Source organism: Cygnus atratus, chromosome 16 (genome assembly GCF_013377495.2).
Source record: "Cygnus atratus isolate AKBS03 ecotype Queensland, Australia chromosome 16, CAtr_DNAZoo_HiC_assembly, whole genome shotgun sequence".
In the NCBI taxonomy this organism is placed as follows: domain Eukaryota; kingdom Metazoa; phylum Chordata; class Aves; order Anseriformes; family Anatidae; genus Cygnus; species Cygnus atratus.
This window is the reverse complement of record NC_066377.1, coordinates 1773862-1794754: the sequence shown is the minus strand read 5'-3', so window position 1 is coordinate 1794754 and position 20893 is coordinate 1773862. Positions and strand designations below refer to the sequence as shown.

Genomic DNA, 20893 nt, shown 5'->3' with positions numbered 1-20893 from the left:
CGGCATTCGTACCTGCCTCACAGCACCCACACGTGCCCTCAGCACCCCCCTGAGCCCCTCAGCACCCACTGGAGCCCCTCAGCACCCAGACATGCCCCCAGAGCACCCACCAGAGCCCCTCAGCACCCCCCTGAGCCCCCTCAGCACCCACCTCAGCACCCCTCAGCACCCACAGGAGCCCCACAGCACCCCCCCGTGCCCACAGCACCCACCAGAGCCTCACAGCACCCCCCCCCCCGAGCCCCTTAGCACCCACAGGAGCCCCCTCAGCACCCCCCCATGCCCCCCTCAGCACCCCCACGGAGCCCACCCGGGAGCTCCCGGGCCCCACAGCAAGCACCCACCCGTGCCCTCAGCACCCCCCGGAGCCCCTCAGCACCCCCCCGAGCTCCTCAGCAACCCCCAGCCCCTCAGCACCCCCCTCCGAAGCCCCTCAGCACCCACTGGATCCCCACAGCACCCACAGGAACCCCCTCAGCACCCCCACGGAGCCCACCCGAGAGCTCCCGGGCCCCACAGCAAGCACCCACCCGTGCCCTCAGCACCCATCGGGACCCCTCAGCACCCCAAGGCCCCTCACCCCCCCCGCTCCCCCCGCACTACAAGTCCCGGGGAGCCCCGCGGCAGCTCCGCCCCGCCCGGCCCCGGCCGCGGCCCCGCTCCCGGCCCTGCCTCTCCCCGGTAGCGCCATGGCCGCGGCCCCGGCGGCAGAGGGGGCCCCGGCGGCACCGGACGGCAGGTACCGGGGGGGCGGCCGGCACCGGGGGGGGGTTACCGGGGGCCTGGGGAGGGGGGGAACAGCCCGGGGGCTGGGGGCGGCGGGGAGCGGAGCCGAGGCAGCCCCAGCCCCGCCGGGGCCTCCCGGGGCAGAGCAGCGCCGGGGAACGGGGCACGGGGGGGGGGGGGGGAGCGGGGGGCTCCGGCCCTAAACCGGGCTCCGGGGGGCTCCGTTCCCGTCCCGGGGGTGTCGAGGGGCTGCGGGGGGGGGCCGCGGCCTCGGCAGCGTGCGGGAGGTGCCCGCGGCATGCGGTGCCCCCGGTGCCCGGGCCGTGGGTGCGGAGCCGTCCGTCCTGCGGCGGTCCCGAATTTTTTTTTTTTTGGGGGGGGGGGGGAGGGGGGGTCCGAAGTTTTTGGGGGGCTTCTCCCGGCATTGCTATGGCTGGCCCCGGCCCCATGGCTGGGGAAGAGCGAGGGGTCGGCGTGTGTTGGGGTACGAGTGGTTGCCTGGGTGTGGGGCCGAATGTGGAGGTGGTGGCGGTGCCCTTCTGGGGGACGGGATGGGGATGGGGACTGGGATGGGATGGATGGAACAGGACGGGATGGGATGGATGGGATGGGATGGAACAGGACAGGATGGGATGGGATGGGATGGGATGGGTTGGGACAAGATGTGGGGCACAGGGCACCGCGGGGTTGTGTAAGCCACCGGTACGGACCGCCGGGCTGCGGTGGAGCTGCCTGCACCGGGTATAAGGAGCGGCGAGCTAATGGGATTGGAAGAGGAAGGTGTTCCCCCTGCCCCGCTGGGTAAATGAGGTCCTTCGTGAAGCGCGGGGGGCTGCGTCCATCCCTGTGCGAGACGTGGGGTGAGGTGGGGGCACCAACTTCGGTGCTGCTCGGGTTTGCAGGGGCACCCCGTGCCCCTGGGGCTGCCTCCGATCCTCAGCTGCCTCCATCTCCACGCTGCCGCCTCTGTCCCGGCACTTTGGGCTTCCCAACGCCTTTCTTTGCGTGCTCCCTCCAAGAGGTTTGCTCCCCAGCCTGGCAGGCAGGTGGGATCCAGCCCCGCTCAGCGCTCAGACAAGGGCGTCCTGGGGCCGCGCAGCCCCACGGGGTGCAGGCGAGCGTCCTTGCCGTGCGCCAGGCTGTAGCGGTGCCCTGAGGCCGGCACAGCTCCCTGTGGGAAAGATTGGACCCGTCTCAGTCGTCGTGCTTTGCCATGGCCTGTCCCCAAATCCCAAGGAGCCTCAGAGCCATCCCGTGCCAGCAGGCAGAGCCCAGCAAACTGCACCCAGGGGTGGCACCGGAGCCGATCCATCCTCCTGCGAGCACCGCTCATCTTCGGCTTGGGCGCCCCCTGAGCTCTCCCAGGGACCCGATGGCGACGTTTGGGTTGCGGTGAGCAGCAGGGGGAGAGCCGCCTGCGGCTCTGCTTCATCCCAGCACCCCGGGAGAGGCGAGGTCCCGAGATCTGCGCCGCCTCTCGTGGAGAACGTCCTCATCTCTGCCCCCCGCAGCAACCTTTATGCATTTGGACCAGCTTGCGCTTGCTCTTTTATTTAAGGTGTTTGGTTTTTAGGCTGAACGAGATGTTCAGCCTAACTGAACCTTCAGCCTTCTGTTCCTTCAGCCCTTCCTCGCGGGGCGAAGGGAGCTGAAGCGGCCGCCCCAGCACACCTTCATCCGCCATCGCCACGTCGCTTTTCCTCGCCATTTTAAGTCCAGCTCCCCGAGCCCTGTGATTACAGACTGGATTTGCGCTTAAAAAAATCTTCTAGAAGGAAGAAACAAGTCCGAAAACATTCGCCCTGCGTGAGAGCTCAGGAACCAGGAAGCGAAGGAGCACGCCCAGGGCCCAGCCCGCAGCGCCCTCGCCGTGCCGGCAGCCGCGGCAGCGCCCGGTGCCCGCGGTCGGACGCCGAGCCCCGGGGGCTTTTGTGTGCTGCTGGGATTAAAAGTCGGCGCGGGTAATTCCCGTCCTACCTGGGAGCTGGGCCGGGACGTCGAGTGAGGCGCTGGGAGCATCAGTGCCGCCGCTCGGAGGTTTTAAACAAAGGCAGGAAAAAAAAAGGCACCAGGGAGCGTGCGATAAGGAGCAGTGACACATGGGCAAGGGCTCCTTCGGTTCCAATTTCTGGTCCCCCTCCTTTTTTTTTTTTTTCTTCTTCTTTTTGAGAAAGAGCAGAAATCGCTGCGGAAGAGGATTTTATTTTTAAACTCCTGAAAGCGCTTTTCCAGAGAAAGGGGAGCTCGCGCTAAAATCGCAGGATGGGAAAGGCTCCTTTGATCGTCGCTCGTTTAATTGGCTTCGTTCGGGGCAGCAGCTGGGGCCGCGTCACCTCTCGCTCCCCTGGGTCAAATCCTGCTCTTTGGGGCCAGCTCAGCGTTGTAGGGCGAGGAGGCAGCCGCTGAGACCCGGTTCGGTGTCTGGCTCTCCCGTGGCGGTCCCGTTGCCGGCCGGGGAGCTCGGTTTCCACTGCCGAGCACAGGACAAACGGACACCGGCGTCCCCCGCACCTCCGGAGTGTGCCCCCGGTGCTTCGGGGCCAGAGGAAGGTCCTGCTCCAGCTCCACGCCTTCCCCCGCTCGACGCCGGGCGAGCATCGTCCCCGCTGCCCCTGGTCCCCCAAAAAACGTGCCCGCTGCGTGCTGGGCACGGAGGTGGCCGTGACTTTGTGGGCGATTTCTCAGGCGCCGCAGGAAAACAAATCCCGAGCGGCGGCGGCGGCGTTATTCTTAGCCACCCCGGGGTGTTGAGTTTCGAGGGCTTGTTTACTCCGGGGCTGCCGAGCTCGCGGGGACGGTGAGGGGCAGCTCCCCCCCCCCCTCCCCCCCCAGCAAGCAGCCGGGCACCGCAAAGGGGGGGCTCAGATCCAGCCGGCCCCCACCCTGGGGGGGGCTACAGGAGGGTGACAAACCCCCACCGACAGCCCCGGTACGGGCAGCACCGAGCCTTGTGCAGCCCCGTCGGTTCCCCCCGGGGTGCCTGCTCCATCCCGGTGCCTCCCCCCACCCCCCCTTCCCCGGTGCCCCCCCGCCGCCGCCGGCCGCACGCTCACCGAGCTGCCGCTGCCCCGGGGCCGCGCGCTGAGTGTCAGAAGCAGCTGAAGGAGCCCCGGACCCAAAGCGAGGTCGTTCGTCCGCCGCCGGGGCGGTTCGAGGAGGTGTCACCTCGCCCCCCTCCCACCCTCCTGTCCCCCCCCCACCCCCCCGGCTTTTTCTTTAATCAAGCCGGTGCTATTAATATCAGGTAATGAACGTAATCTCTGGGTTAAGCTATCCTCTTATGCACGCCGGCCGCTCCGCGGCTCCCAGCGAAACACCTCCTCTCCTGCCGCCCCCCCCACACCCCCGGGTCCTGCTGGGGTCGGTGCCCCCCCAGCCGCGCGGGGACGCTCCCTGCATGGCTCGTCCCGAAGCCTCCGAGCCAGAATTCACCCCACGAGGCTCGCGGCCATGAGCAGCCCCCCGGCTTACGCCAGCGTCCGCATATCGGGCTGCTGGGCCCTCGGGCCCGAAGGCAGGTGAGCTCCTCCTCTGCCCCTTTTTGGGGTGGGTTTGGGGTTTTCTTTCTTTTTTTTTGTTTTCTTTTTCTTTTTTTTTTTTCTCCTGGAGCTGTCCTGGTTTGGGGGGCGGGGGAGGTGGGGGGCTGCGAAATCACAGGCGGCAGCTGGGGGAAAGATCGGCTTCCCCGGGGAGGGGGGGGGGTCGGGGGGAGGATTTGGAAGGCTGAGGCTGGCGCCGTGTCTGCAGGGCATGGGACCAAGGGGGAGCTCCCCTGCGCCGTGGCAAGGTCAGGTTTGGGGTTTTTCCTCGCTGGCTGCAGCAGGGGTGCCGGGACCTGGATGTGCTGCACTCACCCGGGTGGGGAGTGGGCACTTGGGGGGGGTCTCCGACCCAGTTGGGATTCTGGCAAAGCAGCGCCGGTGACGCCGGGGAGGATTCACCTGCAGCGAGGAAGGGAAATGTCCCCAAACCTGGGGGAGATGGGGGTGGCTGCCCCCAGAAAGGCGCTGCGGGAGGGGGCTCCCGAGCCCAGGAGAGGTTTCTGTCTGTACCTGCCTTGTTCTGGCACAGGGACGTGCTCTCCTCGCACGGCGGGGCTGCAGAGGACGAGGACGAGGACGAGGGCTGTGCTCCGCTCCAGCCGTCCTGGCGGGGTCTGGCCGCGCTCGCCGCCGGGCGCACGAAGCAGCCCAGGGGCTCTGGCTATAAATAGTCGCCTTTCTCCGGGCACTTCCCTCGTCAGTAGGTGCAGCGAGCGGGCTTTGGCCCTGCTGCAGGGAGCTGTACAAAGCAAAAGAAGAACCAAGGAGTGGAGCGAGGGAACTGAGAGGCGGCCGGGGGCCGCTGGGCCTTCAGAGGGGAGAGCCCCGGCCTGGCAAAGGCAGCCCTGGGGGCCGTGGAGCGAGGACAAAGCCTGAAGTTGGCATTAGGAGAAAAATTGTGACCTTTGCAGGAGTCCAGAGCAGTCACTGCCCCCGGAGCCACGTTCATCTGAGATAAATAGTGGGGGGCGTCGGTTTAAGAGGTGGGGCACAGTTTGTGTAAAGGTCCAGAAGCGCTTGGAGGAGAAGAGGCGAAGCGGGCGAGTGCCGGGAACGGGATTAAAGCGCTCCTTGCGTCGGGGAGGGCGAGGGGAGGACGGATCTGCTGTTTGTGCCCTCGGTGCCAGCAGCCTGGGTGCGCTGCGGGCACCTCGGGGAGAGGAAAACCTTGACCGCAGCCTGGAATCCTGGGCACGGCCGAAGCCATGGGGGCAGAGCCTCCTTGTCGCCGCCAGGAGCTGAGCTACGTCGATCCGAGCTGGAGGCGTCGGCAGCGCGCCTTGCGGAGCCCAGCCTGCCGCTCCGCTCCGCGCGGGCTCCGAAACCAGGAACCTCTTCGGAGGCTGGGTCGAGTCGGTGGCTGCGCCTGGCTTGGGGATCGTGCTTTCAGCCACAGCATCCTCAGGCTGCGCTCGGTGCCGCGTTACACCGGGGGCAGGAGCCGGCACCTCGCGTCCCTGAAACGCCTGCAGCCCCGGAGGAAAACGGGAGAGGGAAGCGGCCCCCCCGGCGGCATCGCCGCGGCACGGCCCGCGAGCACCCGCGGTCCCGGGAGAGGGGCAGGGATGCGGATGAAAGGAGCGGTTTTATTTTCTGGGAAGCAACTGTGCCTTTGTCACCTCTGCTTTCAGCGAGCCCAAACGATTTTGTTCCTGCGCCGGCGGCTGATGGCAGCCCCGCGCCGGGAGCAGCGCGCGGCGGCTGGGGGCTGCTGCAGCGGGAGGGGAGAGCGGGGAGAGGAGAGCGAAGTGCCCCGGCTCCGGGGATGGAGCCCTCTCACCTCGCCCAGAGGGTGATTCCCCAGCAGGTCCCAGCCCGGGACCTTGCTTTTATAACGTGACCTCTCCGACGTGCACGGCTTCTGGGCGAGCTGGAGGCCGGGGGCTCGTACGAGCGATGGGGAGACGAGCGAGGCTCCAGAGGTGCTGAGCGAGGCTCCAGTGGTGCTGAGCGAGGTTCAGGAGGCGACGCTCGTGGTGCTGGCACCACTGCAGGAGCTCCCGGTGCCGGGGAAGGCGCTGCACGTTGCTGGGAGGATCACGCAGGGCCACACCACGGCCGTCCCCCCGCGAGGTGCCGGCGGCACGCCGGGCGGCTTTGCGCACAGACGGCCGGTCTCAAATTTTAGTCGTTATCTGGAATTATCCTAAAAAGGGCTGCGGGAGAGGAGGGGACTAATCTTCGTACCAAAACGGCTTAAAACCGAGCAAAAAAAAAAAAATCTATAAAGCCCTGCGGTTTAAGCCCTTCTGGCCGTTCGGTGCCGGGGCTCCCTGAGCTGGCGGAGTTTTTGTCCCCACCTGGTGACTCCTCGAGGCGCCTCGTGGTCGTGCCGGGGGGATGGCGTTGGAGGGCAGCCCTCGGCCTCACAGAGCCCCCGGTGTCTGGGGGAAAAAGCCCCGTTTCCCAGCCGGGATCCGTCCTCCTCCAGCGCAGCCTGGCTGTGCAGAACTTGGTGCCCCGGGGGAGCCGCAGCGGGTGGAAATCATCCTCCCGGTGCGGCTGCAGCTTTATCTCCTGGCCGGCCGCCACTTTATCGCCTCGCGGCCGCCGCCTCCCGCTGCCAAGCGCAGAGCCTCCGGGCTCCCCCTGCTCCCGGCCCTCCCCGCCGTGGGAGGACAGATCGGGGAGAGGCTTTTGACCAGCGCCAGGGCTCCAGCCCTGCCCTGCCCACGCGGCACAGCAGGCACAAACAGCTTTGCAGCCCCGGGAAGGGTTTTCGTCCCTGCAGCCCCAATCTGGCTTTGGCGAGCTCGCAGGCTGGTCCCAAGGGGGCTCAGCCCTAAAGGGTGGGAGCTGGGGTGAGGCTGGAGAGCTCCAAGCGGGGAGGAGAGGGTTTGTGCACGGGGTGCGCGGCAGAAGCTGGCTGAGCTCTAGCTCGTGTTTGGCCTCCGTCCCTCAGAAAGGCATCTGGCCCTTCGGGACACCTCGCTGCCCTCTGCAGTGGCACTCGGTGCTTAGGAGAGCTCGCGGTGTTTATTTAACCCCCTGTTCCCATCCCCAGCAACAGCAGCGCCGAGTCCTTGGACCGTCTGTACCCGGCGGTGGGCTCCTCCAAGCCGCCCCGAAAGCGGACCACGAGCCAGTGCAAGTCGGAGCCCCCCCTGCTGCGGACCAGCAAGAGGACCATCTACACGGCCGGCCGGCCGCCCTGGTACAACGAGCACGGCACCCAGTCCAAGGAGGCCTTCGTCATAGGTAGGCAGAGGCAGCGCCTGGCCCGGCACCGTCCCACCTCTGTGCCTCAGCGCCCTCGTGTTAGCTTTGGAGCTCAAATTGCTCCGGCAGCGTCGGTGCTGCCCTCCTGGAGGCCTGGGGGGGGGGTTTCTGCTTCCCCCACGCTCCCACAACCTGCTCAGAAACTGGAGGCTGGCTGCGTCCTGAGCTGCTCAGCCTCAGGGAGAGTCCTCGCGGTTATTCCCAGAGCTTGCAGGTGGGGGGGATGGGTTAGAGCTGGGCAGACCGCAGCCCCTCCTGGCTGTTCTCACAGCTCCCGTACTTGCTGCCTGAGTTGTCACGAGTTCCCAGGGATTTACCCTTGGCTGGGTCTCGTGCCAGCTGTCCCCTTGTTACACAAGCATCACGTGAACGGTGCACGTTGCCGGCAGTTACAGCACGTCGGGCGTTTCAAGGATAACCTCCCGTAGCGTCTCCCTCTTGACGTGCCCCCAGCTCGGTGCATCAGAGCAGCCCCTGGGCCCTGCCTGGGGTCGGAAGGGAGTCGTGGCTTCGTTGGCTTCCTCCCTTTCTCTCTGGCAGGCCTGGGAGGAGGCAGCGCCTCTGGGAAGACCACGGTGGCCACCATGATCATCGAGGCTCTCGACGTCCCCTGGGTGGTGCTGCTCTCCATGGACTCCTTCTACAAGGTGAGGCAGCCGGGTTCCTCGGGTTGACCCCCCGATGGGGAAACGCGGCGTGGGTTCAGCGACAGCCTCCTGCTTCCCCTGGCCCCGGGGTGTTTGGGGCAGGAGGAGTAAAGGCTGCCGGGGGGGGACAGCCACGCGCCCTGACCTCGTCTCTGGGGACAGGTATTGACCAAGCAGCAGCAGGAGCAGGCGGCCAGCAACGACTTCAACTTCGACCACCCCGATGCCTTCGACTTCGACCTCATCATCGCCACCCTGAAGAAGCTGAAGCAAGGCAAGAGCGTGAAGATCCCCATCTACGACTTCACCACCCACAGCCGGAAGAAGGAATGGGTATGGGACACCGAGGGGCGTGGGACGGGGCGGGGGGACTGCCAGGGCGAGAGCAGGGTGCTCTTGGCACCCCTCCACCTCACTGCGTGTCCTCGTGGGTCCCTACAGCCTGCTGGCAGAAGCTGGCACGTTGCAAGGGCAGCGGGCTGTGTGGAGGAGGACAGCTGCAGGGACCCTGCCTGTGTCATGTGCAGTATCCCACCAGCAGCTTTTTGGGTACTCCTAGTCACCCCAAAGCCTTGGAAATAGAGAAGGAGCTGTCGTTCTTCTGGTTTTTTGTTTTTTTTTGTTTTTTTTTTTTTTCTGGAATGGGGTATCTCTGAACTCTAACCACGTCAATTCTGCCTCCGCAGAAAACCCTGTACGGCGCCAACGTGATTATTTTTGAAGGCATCATGGCGTTCGCGGACAAGGAGCTCCTGAAGGTGAGTCGTGTATCACAGCACGTGGCAGGCAGTCCCAGCACCCTGTGTGCTGCTGGGGGGCTCCTGTCCTCCCACGGCTCCTGTCCTCCCTAATGCTGAGGCTCAGCGGCAGGGAGGTGGCCTTCTCATCCAGGTGAGCCCAGCTGCCGCATCTTCAGCGTGCAGGAGAAATAGGCCTGGGCTCTGGTAGCAGCAGGGGAAGAGCCCCAGGGTTTAAGCAGAGGCCTTGGTTTCTGCCATTCGCGTCCAGGAACGCGGAGCCAAGTGGTGACCTGGTCCCTGGCAGCGACGGCGCGTAAATACGACCAGAAATAGCACACCTCCGCGCCGCACGTCTCAGCTTGCACAGCCAGAAGCAAAGCTGGCTGAGCTGCTGCTCCGCAAGGGCTTGTGTTCCCAGGGCGGACTCATCCAGCACTTCAGGCATTCCTGGGAAGTGTTTGGATACATGAAAAATGCTATAGGGGGGAGTGAGCCATGCACAAGCTTAGCCAAGCTCAGTCTAGGAAGTTTCCTCCCCTGCCAAGAGAGCGTTTGCGCTGCGCTTTCCTGGAGCAACGATGACCTCCAGTGGACAGCTGGGTAAATCCCCGAGGAGCGTTTCCTCCGAATATCCCTCAGCTCTGTCTCTGGAGGCTCGGGGCAGTGTCACGGATCCCAGCCCCAGAGCTGACCTGCTGTGCCTGGCTCCCTTCCAGCAGCAGCGAGCCGCGGCTCCCGGGTTAACCCGTTGGTCTCTGTCCTTCCATCTCCTCCTCGCTCTTAAATACCATCCCGCCAAAGCGTTGGGGGTGCTTAGAGACATGCTTTGGAGCAGGACAGGTCCTTGGGGGCAAGTGGCAGCGTCTGCACTGGCAGTGCTTGCGGAGGCAAAGCTCGCTGCAGCCCGGAGCCGTGCAGGGCAGAGCCCAGCTCGGTCGGAGCCGTGCTGTGCCTTGGGCTCAGCCTCCTGGCCGTGCCTGCTGGAGGTCAGCTCCTGTTACACGCTCAGCCCGGTGGGATTTCTTCCCTCCCCTCTCGTTCCAGCTCCTGGACCTGAAAATATTCGTCGACACGGACTCGGACATCCGCTTGGTGCGCCGCCTGCGCAGGGACATCAGCGAGCGCGGCCGTGACATCGAGGGCGTCATCAAGCAGTACAACAAGTTCGTCAAGCCCGCCTTCGACCAGTACATCCAGCCCACCATGCGCCTGGCCGACATCGTCGTGCCCCGAGGTACTGCCACGTGCCTGGGTCCTGAGCGGGACCTGGGAGACGCCGTCCCCCTGCCCTCAGCTCTGCCACCAGCGGGCGAGGACAGGAGGGTGGCTGTCCCATGGCAAAGCAAAGGTTTTTGCAGGCGAGTGTCCCCAGACACTGGCCAAAAGCAGGTTCCTGGGGAATTCGTGCTACTTTTCCCTCAACGAGTCCTGCTCTGCAAGCACCTGTAGCTTAGCAATTTAAAAAGTAGAGGTGACTTCTAGATATTCAGTAATAGATTACCAAACAGCAATGTAGTAACAGCAGGATTGTCTCCTGCTGGATGATGCTCTGCTAGGGAAATGGGTAGGGTTTATCCTTGAACATAACGGGGAACTTGGGGAAGAAGCTTGTTTGAGGCATGGTTAGCACCGTGGACCTCACCAGGCCTTCTCTGTTCTGCTTTTGCTTCAGGGAGTGGAAACACGGTGGCCATCGACCTGATCGTTCAGCACGTCCACAGCCAGCTGGAAGAGGTAAGAGCAGCCTGCTGCCCGTGCGGGAGCGCTGGGGGGACCCTCGCTGCGCAGCGGGGCGCTGGGTGCCGAGGTGGGGAACGGGCTGGCTTCCCTCCGTGCTCCTGGGCTGTCCCCATGAACTCCTCTGAGCCCTGCTCCTCCAGGCCGGAGGAGTCTGCCTCGTCCCGGTGCTCTGGGGAGCACAAAGCCACGCTGCACGCTGCGGTCCTGCAGCAGCGTCCATCTCCCCGGGACAGCAAGTCGTCCACGGACAAAGCAGCCATCCTCGAGTGACCCGAGGGATGCGCCCTCCTGCGTCCAGCATCACGCCAAGCCCTGCAGCACTCCTGCTCTCTGGCTCTGGCTTCTCCTCTTCGCCCCTTGCAGCCACTGCTGCACTCTTTCCAATCCAGAGCCCCGTTTCCCACTCGTTGGGTGCGTCCCGTGGGTAGCAAAACCCAAAGTCTTGTCCTGTTTCACTCCCAGCCTGAGCCATGCCCTTCCCCATCGCTGGCTTTAGCAAGTCATCTTTTCCATGTCCTGGGCTGGTCCTGACCAGGGGTTTGAGGCTGGGACCCTCCCATCAAAGGACACTGCTGCATTGCCATTCCCTGGGCAGCGCAGCCCCCTCCTGCCCCACGGTGCCGGGCTGGTTTGCAGCTTTCATGTTCAAGCTGTGAAGATGCTCGGGGCGATGCTCCGGGAGGTGGAAGCAGCGCAGCCTGGGGACGGAGGAACTCGAAAGCCAAGGGCTCGGTTCCTGCAGGAGCTGTGCAGCCTCTGGTGCCTGTGACGGCACCGTGCCTCCTGTGCCTGCCCAGGGGCGGCTGCTCCGGCACAAAACCACGGTGGAAGGTTCCCCTGGGGACACCCCAGCGCTGAACTCTGGCAGCTCGAGAAGCTGCTTTCTTGCTAAACCCTGCTCCTCGGGCACAGGAGCAAAGCCCAGAGCCCTGACATCATCGCAGGCGGCAGGTTGAGGGGGGTGTCGGGCCAGGCAGGGGGAATGGAAGTTTTCTTCCAGCCCCCGAGACATGGCAGGGAGAGCTCTGTAGCCAGCAAATACTGTCAGCCAGGTGAGGGGTTGGATGGGGGGCTTACGTTTACCTGGGGAGGGGAAGAAGGGGGAAAAAGCTACATGGGAATGCAGGAAAATATTCCTATTTTTCCTTTTCTTTTGTCTTGAAACGACCGTGTGGTGTTGACAATGCTTAATACCGGTTGCGTTGTGTCTTTGTGTTGCTGCCGCAGCGTGAACTCAGTGTCAGGTAAGAGCCCCTCACTCTGTCCTGTCTGTGCAGCCCGAGGCATTTCCAATGCCAGGCACTGCTTGGCCTAACCCCGACCCGCTGGCGAGACCGACAGCTCACGAAACGCATGGCAAAAGGCCACCGGTCCCTGCCTTTGGGACCAGCAGGGACGGGGCCGGTCCTCGGGGACGTGTCCGTGCTGCGGGGGTGCCGCCAGCCTGAGAAAACGGGGCAGGGCAGGTCTGTAGCCGGGACCCTGCAGGAAGGGGGGGCTCCGCGTCCTGGGTTTTGCTCTCATTTCCCTTCCTCCTCCAAGACGAGCGGTTTTAGAGCCGCTCTCCCTCCCCAGCCCTGGGGACGAAGCCAGGGGAGGGAGGTGACAGCCCTGGGTCCCTCACCGGGTGCGGGCTCTGAGCCCACCGCAGCCCTCACCGGGGGACTAGGCGGCCAGTTCAGCCACAATCCAGCAGGATTGCTCATTTCCCAGTATCAGCAGGTGGATGCTGGAGAGTATAAAGCGATTTACTTAGCCTCTTCAGCGTCTGGATCCGGGTGGGACTGAGGCTCTCTTACTTCCATTAGGCAGCCAGCTAAATTTATGGGTATTTCTGTAGGAAGCGGAGGCGATGCGGTTCTGCAGATGGGTTTCCATTTAGATCTCCATCGTTTTATGGAGACACTTAGCACAAGTAACCCCAAGATTTACATGTGGCATACAAAAAGCTTTTAAAATACCTAAGATGAACAGGAAAAGGCTCTCCGCTTTACTTATTTCTGCTTAAGCCATTCATTTCCTGGACTAAGCGACTGGACGTTTTATTTTATCTCTTGTTGTTTGCTTGTTTAACACCACGGGGCCTGACATTTCCATACAAACGCTGCCGTTCCCTACGTAAGCTTCCTCGGGTGTCTGGAAGTTCAGGTGGGAAGTTGCTCTTTAGCACGGAGACAAGTCTGTTACTTAAAAACTTGCAGAGATGACATCAGAGAGCAGGCTAGCGTGTGTGTATATATGCCCGTATGTGTGTGTGTGTATATATATATATATATATGATTTCCTTTCTCCATTGATTTTCCTTTTTATCAAATTGGCACTCAGCAGAGGTGATCTTTGAACTTTTTGTGCACCCTATAAACCAAGTATTCAGCGATAGCTGAGACGATGTGAGTAGTGTAACGATAGCAAATTTGGAAGGATAACGCTGACCTCTGTGGTAATCCAGGCCGCAGAAATGCGTATGCTCCGTTTCAGGCTCCTGGTTTCCATTTATGCCTTTGCCAGAGGGTCTGGAAAAAAATTCCTGCAAAATTCAGTTTCTGCTCCCGGCGTCCCGGTGCTTTCGAAGCCGGTGCAGCTCCCGGCGGCCCCGCACAGCCCTGCGCTGGCGAGGGGAGCGAGGTGGATTTAGGGGTGGGCACCGGGCTCCATGCTCTTGGGGTGCCATCGAAAACAATTCCCCGTCCTGAATGGCTTCATCCAGATGTCACGCTCGTCGTTCCGATGCCACCGCCCTTTGGTGGCCGTGGGGACGCAGCCGGGCCTTTGTGGCTGGTAGGATAAATGCTGTCCTGGTCCTGAGGGTGGCTGGGCGGGCAGGGGGTGCCTCTCCCTGACCCCAGCAGGTCGAATCCTTCCCTCTGAGGACGGCGAGGCCCCGGCCCAGGCTGCCCGGAGGAGCTGGGGCTGCCGGGAGGGGTTGTGCCCATGGCAGGGGCAGGAGCTGGGTGGGCTCTAAGGGCCCTGCCAGCCCAAACCGATCTGTGGCTCTGTGAAATGAGTGAATTCTGAGGAGGTGAGGAGGATGGTGCAGCCTGCAGGCCTTCCTCGGCCACTGCTGGCTGCCAGGAGCACCTCCACCTCCCCGTGCGTCCCCTCAGGGAGCAGGCCGGGTCTCGGTGGCTCTGCAGTTGGGATGCCTCCCATCTAGCTTCCCTCACGTTTAACCACGGCGGTGCAGGAGGCGTGATTACCTTCACGTGCCCCCTTTCCACCCATGCCCGGGTGTTTCTCCTCGTGCCCAGCAGCAGCAGCGGGACCCGTGGGTCCCTCAGCCTGTTTTCTGTCCCTCCTGCCCTACCATTTTAGCAACAAACCCGGCTCTCGGAGCCGCTGCTCTTTTCAGCTGCCTTTCCCTCGCCAATCGATCCTTCTTCCGCTCCAGGTCTCGATCAGCTTGGCATGCCCTTTGCCAATTGTGTCTTTAAATATCAGCCCGTGGTGCAGTTTTAATAGCCCTTGTTTGAAATGTCAGCCGTGAAAGCCAGCTGCTGTACGTGTTTGAAATGCCTTGACTGCATCAGCTCCTTTGTAGCTGGATGTCTCTTGTCTGCTTCCTGTTTGATAGCGTGCTCGACAAAGAGCTGATGTTCCCTGAAGCCTTCCTGAGCGATGGTCACCCCCTTTCTCTCTTTCTCTTCTTTTTTTTTTTTTTTTTTTTTTTACCTTCAAACCTTTTGTTCTGGGGGGGAAAAAAAAATTAAGTTTCCAAACTGAGACGTTTTCTTGACGTGCTCATGGGCTGCCTGTCTGAATTTTCCGTCGCCGTCCTGCCCCGACGGGGGGTGGGGGCAGGAAGCTCGCAGGCAGGCTGCGGGTGCTGGCTGCGGGGACCGGCCGCCTCCAGCCCCCCCGGCAGGGCTGAGACCCCCCCAGCCCCCTGCCCGCGAGCCCCTCTGCAAGGATGGCAGGTCCGGGTGAAGGTCCCGAAGGTCTTCCAGCTGCTGGTGGTGGGTTCAGGGCTGCCTTTCTCCAGTGCTCCCAGTGCTTTCGGCTCTCCGGGGCTGGGGCAGAGCCCCCCGCCGCGTGCCAGGAGCGGGGCAGCCCCGCTGGCGTGCGGGGCGGGTGGGACAAGGCTTGGTTTTAAGCTCCTGCACTTGCTTTGGGATTGCGGCGGTTCGAGGAGCCCTGGAGGCATCGCCCTGCAGCTCCAGGAGCTGCGGTACCGGCTGGGACAGGGATGTGGCAGTCCCTGCGGTGGCACCAGGGTGGTGACATGGGACAGGGCCGTATCACTTGGAGCCGGGGCATGGAGAGCGGCGATGACGTGACTTGGCCACCGAGGAAGGGGCGTTGGAGGCTGTATGGTGCCGGCCCGGGCACTGGGCAGCTCCGAGAGATCACTTAGGGCTTTTTTTTTTTTTTCCCCCCTTTGACTAATGCCGGTGCTTTCTCCTTTGTTCCATGTTGTGCCTGTCCCTCTCCCCTTAAAACTCTGGTGTTTCCCGTCTTGTCTCCCCGAACGTCCCTCCCACCCGGTGACCAGAGGAAGCTGCGCTGGGATATGTGAGGAGACAAAACGCTCACGGCAGTGTTCTGGGTGTGCCACTAACCGCGGGGAGCGGGGCGAGGGCTGCGCAGTGGGAGCCGTGTCACTAACCCGGGCGGGGGTCTCCGGCCGGGCTGCACACAGGGTCCCGCTTTGCTGGGGGGCTTCGCGGGCCAAACCGGGGCTTGGGGGGGGGTGGTGGGAGGGGTGGAGGTCCCAAGAGTTTTTTTTTTTTTTTCTAACCCCATAAATGAGCCCTGCCGCTAAGCAGCACCGCAGGGAACGGGGTTGCGCGCAGACCTCGCGGTGCCCGCACCGAGCACCAGCACCGCGCGGGTGTCGCAGGATGGTGCGGGAGGCTCGGTGAGACACCGCTGACGGCGCTTCCTCGGGCACAAGCCCCAGCACGGGCTGCGGTGGGCGGCTGCGCCCCCAGTACCGGGGCTGCTCTGGTTTTGGGGACAGCGGTTTCCAGCCCAGCAAACCCCGCTGGGGCTGAGAGAGGAGGGTGCGGGTGCTGTGCCGGGGGCTGAACTCTGCCCCCCGCCCCGGGAGCAGGCAGCAGCGCTCACCCCTTGCATCGGTGGCTCACGCCGCGTGGGTCAGTGTTTTTGGGGCCAGGAGGGGGTCCGGCAGGGCTGGGTGGTGGCCGTGTCCCCAGGACCTGTCCCTGGGCCGGGTCCTGCAGGAGGAAGGAGGGGGCAGAGCTGCACGGTGCTGCTGGCAGCGCGGTCCCGGCGTGGGGCGTATCCCCGAGAGCGGCTAACCTGAATTTTGGGGACTAACGGAGTGAGCTCGCTTCGCTGACGGCTGGTGTGGGGCCTTGAGGGCTGCTGGTCCCAGAGGGGCAGGGGGGGCTCGAGGCAGCGTGCTGGGCTGGGAGCCCCCCGAGCCGGGCTCTCCAGACCCGCAGTGGGGGCACAGCCTGCCCCGTGTGCTCCGCGGTGGCCGCGAGCTGCCTCAGCTCTCAGGAGCGTTCCCCGCGTGGGGGCTCTTGGCTGGCAAAAGCAAGAAGGAGCCCTTAAGTTCCCCCAGGCCTTGGGAATGTCTCGTTTGGCACCGACCGGGAGATGGCTCTGTGGATGGAGGCCTCAAGCCACCGAGCCCTGCCCTCCTCCATTCCTACCCAGTCATCTTCTCTGCCTCCTCCTCCGCTTGTGTGCCTCTGTGTGCGTGTGTGGGCAATTAATCCAGGTTTCTGCTTGATTGGAGATCTTAATCACCCGGTGCTTTTGTCTGTTTGCTCTCTTCTCCTCCTCCCCGACATCTCTCTGACCGGACGCGGCCGCTGGCTGGCACGTTTGTGGTGTGACGTGTGGCTTTGTGACCCCAGCCCTCCTCCCAGACAAAGTCGCTTGCCCATCCTGCCCAGCCTCCTGGAAGCCAAATGGCTGTGACCTTCAGCTCATTACTGCCGCTCTCAAACCGAGAGGTGACTAATGGGGCTCCATTGTGCGCTTCCCCGTGAATGGTGTTCCCTTGATCCCAGAATAGCTCCCGGCCCTATTAGTTATGTGGAGATGAGTCACACGCAGCCAGCCCCGGCCGGCGGCAGAGCCTTGAAGCTGTTCCCAATTCGGTATCAGCCCGAGCAGCCCTTAGCAGGCCGGATGCGCTCGGAAGCTCCCGGTGCAGCCGGCGCTGCGGCACGGCCCCGAGCGAGCCGGGGCACGGCCCCCCGGGGCTCACCTGGCCCGCGTCCGATGCTTGGCGCTTGTTTTGGTGGGACAGGGACCGCTGCGATGGCTCCTCCTCACCCCGTGGGTCGAGGATCCACCGCCGGGTCCGGCTCCCGAGCAGGAGGACGTCCGGATTTTGTTTTCTTGGTGAACTCTGAGCACCCGCCCCCTGCCCCTTCAGCGGGAGCGGGTCCCTCCGCCACCGCGGGGTCCCGGGCAGGGCTGGCCGCTCGTTCGGCTCGGCCAGATGGCCTCGGTGTGCGTTCGCAGGAGACTTGACATCTGGGAGGATGGCTCCGGCCGTGTGCTGTGCACCAGCCCTCGGGCAGCCTCGCCCAGAGCCCTTCTGACCGGGTGTTTGGTTTTCAGGGCCGCCCTGGCCTCTGCCCACCAGTGCCACCCTCTTCCGCAGACCCTCAGCGTGCTGAAGAGCACCCCTCAGGTGAGGGGCATGCACACCATCATCAGGTAAAGCCCTCCCCCGGGGCAGGATGGGGCTCGGCTGGGGTGGGCTTGGCTCGGTTTGGGCTCCCGAACCCCCAGAGCTCAACCTGTGCCCTGCCCCGGGGCTTGGGGACATGGGACAGGGGAGCTGGGAGTGGGGCCCGGGTGCGGGAGCATTGCTGGGGGTGCTCTCAGAAGCACTCGCTGGCTGGAAAGCGCTCTCTCATCTTGCCAGCGATTTTTCTGCTTTTCACCTTAGAACTTTTTAACTTAAAACACCTTAAAACTCAGCCTGTGGGCCCCGTGCAAACAAGAAGCCGACAGCCAGCTGGGGCAGGGGCTGCCCTCCTGCACACAGCCCCTGCCATGTGCTGGGGGGAACACGTTTTGGTCCCCAGCTTACGTTTCTTTTCCTTCCCCTCCAGAAACAAGGAGACCAGCAGGGACGAGTTCATTTTCTACTCCAAGAGGCTGATGCGGTTGCTGATTGAGCACGCGCTCTCGTTTCTCCCTTTCCAGGTGGGTTCAGGGCTGTACCTGGGTGACGATGTCTTGTCCAGCCTTGCTTCCCGAGGGGCCAGACCAGCCCCTGGCTGTCCCCCTGGCACCAGAGCTCCTCTGAGAGCTGTGTCAGTGCCTCTGGTAACACTTTTTGTGTGTTTTTTGTAGAGTTGCACAGTCCAGACCCCTCAGGGACAGGACTACGAAGGGAGGACATACAGTGGGAAGCAAGTAAGTGGAAGCAAAAGGTACTGTGTACTCAAAGTGCCAGGTGGGGCTACGCTGAAAGCCCTCTGCCTGCAGGGGAAGGACAGCCCCGGCCTCTCAGGGCTTCCACAGGGTCTGGGGTTGGTGCCTGCTGCCACGAGTACGGTACCGTGTATCAGCAGTGTCACCGTGCCACCGCTGCCATCGCGTTTTGGGAGGCAGCCCGAGCCAGGAGCAGCACAGCCCTCTCCGGGAGTGCTTTGGGGTTGCCCGTGAGAGGTCCCCAGTGTCGAGGCCCAGTGGCACGCCGCGTGTACCTGCAGCATCGTGCCTTCCTGTTCGTCTTTCCCGTGCTGCAGATCACCGGGGTGTCCATCCTGCGGGCGGGCGAGACGATGGAGCCAGCGCTGCGAGCTGTCTGCAAGGACGTGCGCATCGGGACCATTCTCATCCAGACCAACTGCAACACGGGCGAGCCGGAGGTAAGCCCCGGGGGCCTGGGCTGCCGAGACGTCTCCTGCCCTTTGGGGTGCACGCAGGGGCTGGCTCGGGTATTTTCTGAGAGCTCTTCGGGGATCTGAGAGTTGGTCTGGGTTGGGGGTGAGTGCTTAGGGAGCGAGTGCTTTGAATGCTGCCCAAGTGGGCTTTGCCAGCACGTTTGTGCGCCATGGGGCTGGTTTGCTGCCCACGTGTCTGCACCAGCACCCGGCCCAAAGCTGGCAGCTTGGGTCCCAGGGACGGAGAGGCACGAAAGATCCTCCCCTCCTCTAAAAGAAGGGCTGGGGTTGCTGCGTTTGCTCCACTCTGCGCATCAGGAGAGATCCCTGCGTGAAGCCTGCAGCCTGCAGCCCCGGAGCTGATCTCGTCTCTCTCTCCCCCCTGCCCAGCTCCACTACCTGCGGCTGCCGAAGGACATCAGCGAAGACCACGTCATCCTGATGGACTGCACGGTCTCCACAGGCGCAGCAGCCATGATGGCAGTGCGGGTGCTGCTGGTACGGGGGATATCAGGCGGGTGCGGGGCTGGAGGTGGGCTTTGCCCCCAAACAAAGTTCGAAGGGCCAGCTGCAGCCCCTCTGAGGGGTCTTTCACTGAAGCTGTTCCATCCTTGCAAAGGAGGGTGTTGTGGGTTACAGCAAGAGCTGGAGTGACTCTGAAAGCACCCTGACCCTGGCTCCTCGTCCCACACACCTCTGTGCCCTCTCTGCGCCTCTCCTGTAGGATCACGATGTCCCAGAAGACAAGATCTTCCTCCTCTCCCTGCTTATGGCAGAGATGGGTGTCCACTCAGTCGCCTACGCTTTCCCCCGGGTGAAGATCATCACCACAGCTGTGGACAAGAAGGTGAATGACCTTTTCCGGATAATCCCTGGCATTGGTGAGTACCTGGGGGTAGAAATGAGCAGTTTCAGAGGAATTTTCGGTGTTTCTGGCCCACTCCGCAAAGAGGTGAAGCCCTGGTTGCCAGCAGCAGCTTAGCCTCGCTTTAGTCTGGCCTTGTTTTATTGAGGGCCTCTCCCAGGTCCTGCTGCCGTGAGGGTGGTGGGATCAACGTGCACGCTGAGCACTGTCAGGCAGCCCTAGCCTCGTGAGCAGAGGGAGCTGTTCCACATGCCACGAGCCTCATCCAGCCCGAGATGGAGAAGCGAGGCTGGGGCAGCTGGGGCAGACCTGTGCCCACCTCATTTCCTAAGCTGCCACCTGAAACGAGCTTGTCCTGAACAAGCTCACCGTGTTCTTCTGTCCTCACCTCTGCTGTGCCAGGAAACAACCCTGCTAAAACAGCCTCTGGGGTGCTAAAACAGCCTCCAGGCTGCTCCAGTTTTGCTGCTACACAAATTTTAGCGCCGTTCAAGCTGTCGGATAAACCTGCTTTTGTTTCCTCGCCTGCTGGGCGGCCAGCAGCTTGGAGGGGGTTGGTCCAAGGCTCCCTGCAGAGCTGCACCGCGGTTGCAATCTTTCCTCTTCTCCCCACAGGGAATTTTGGCGATCGGTACTTCGGAACGGACGCTCCTCCTGACTGGAGTGATGATGAAGACGCTCTTAGCACTTAGCTGGATGTGGAGGTGCCTCTGGTGACAGGCAGCTTCAGCACCGCACCTTAACCCCTTCTGTCCATTGCAAAGATTTCTCCTTTCTCCTCACCAAGCATAGATATTTTTTTCAAATCTTACATTGGAGATCTAGGGCATATTTTTTCAAAGATACACAAATCCTAGTTTGACTTTGTGGACAGTTGCGTGTCCCAGCATAGAGTGGAGTTAATTTATTTTAATTTAAATATTTGCCTATATAACTTATTGGAGATATTTTATAAAGAAAAATAATAAATTTTTTCTCTGGTTTTCTTGAATGGAGCCATTGCTTGTCACAGCCCCGGGGTTGACAAGAAGTCGTAACCCTTCAGGACTGCCACCCTGGGAGGGGAGGTGCTGCAAGTAGCGGTGGAGGCTGCTGAGGGATGCTGACCCTGCAGCCATAGAGAGGTTCTTGCAGCTGTGTCTTTTGGCTGTGCTATTTACAGCAGGCTGCTCATTGCATCCCTTCAGTAAGCACGGAAGTCCTTACACCCCTGCAGCCCTGTGGAGCACATGCCCTCAGTCCTGCTTGCTCTGAGCCTCCTCAGAGCTGGTAGGGACAGAGAGCATTTTGTGGCCTTGCTGCAAGGGTAGGATAACCCCCCTCAAACCAAGGCCTTCCTCCTGAAGCAGAGCTGGGGCAGGAGGAGAACCCACCACCCCCATTCCCCAGCTCCCTCTTCTCGCTGCCTTGCTCCAGGGAAGAAATACTGTGCTCCAGATCCAGGTGAAGGGCTGGTACCAGAGGGACAGCCGTTCCTCCTTTCTGCAAGGAAGCTGTAGTTCAGCTTGGATCACGTCACACTTCAGCTTAAAAAGCACCAAGCCCTTGTTTCAGTTCAGCAGCCAAACTGAAACAGCTCACGCAAGCACCAGGC

The 20893-nt window shown here is 62.6% G+C and overlaps 1 protein-coding gene across 4 annotated transcripts; it reads left to right on the top strand.

The window, feature by feature from the left end:
* Positions 1–646: 646 nt before the first annotated feature.
* Positions 647–20243, top strand: UCKL1 (uridine-cytidine kinase 1 like 1). Of its 4 annotated transcripts, none has more exons than XM_035548157.2 (15): positions 647–739; positions 7273–7466; positions 8028–8134; positions 8297–8467; positions 8821–8892; positions 9919–10108; positions 10547–10608; positions 16440–16538; positions 17198–17253; positions 17655–17748; positions 17899–17961; positions 18297–18419; positions 18825–18932; positions 19159–19315; positions 19915–20243. In XM_035548157.2, exons 1-15 carry the CDS (start codon positions 690–692, stop codon positions 19989–19991), a joined length of 1623 nt encoding a protein of 540 aa, XP_035404050.2. In that variant the 5' UTR covers positions 647–689; the 3' UTR covers positions 19992–20243. The 4 variants fall into 4 exon arrangements, with proteins under 4 accessions (XP_035404050.2, XP_050569902.1, XP_035404049.1 ...); XM_050713945.1 differs by lacking the exon at positions 16440–16538 and adding an exon at positions 15104–15123 and having other exon boundaries at positions 17155–17253; XM_035548156.2 differs by lacking the exon at positions 16440–16538 and adding an exon at positions 11842–11858 and having other exon boundaries at positions 17155–17253.
* Positions 20244–20893: the final 650 nt, after the last annotated feature.

What these genes read in the sequence shown, in the direction of transcription:
- UCKL1 (XM_035548157.2), top strand. Translation starts at nt 690, where the DNA reads ATGGCCGCGGCCCCGGCGGCAGAGGGGGCCCCGGCGGCACCGGACGGC. An exon ending in CCATGGACTCCTTCTACAAG is followed by an intron (nt 8,135 to 8,296) that starts GTGAGGCAGCCG and finishes CTCTGGGGACAG; the next exon opens with GTATTGACCAAGCAGCAGCA. An exon ending in GGACATACAGTGGGAAGCAA is followed by an intron (nt 17,962 to 18,296) that starts GTAAGTGGAAGC and finishes CCCGTGCTGCAG; the next exon opens with ATCACCGGGGTGTCCATCCT.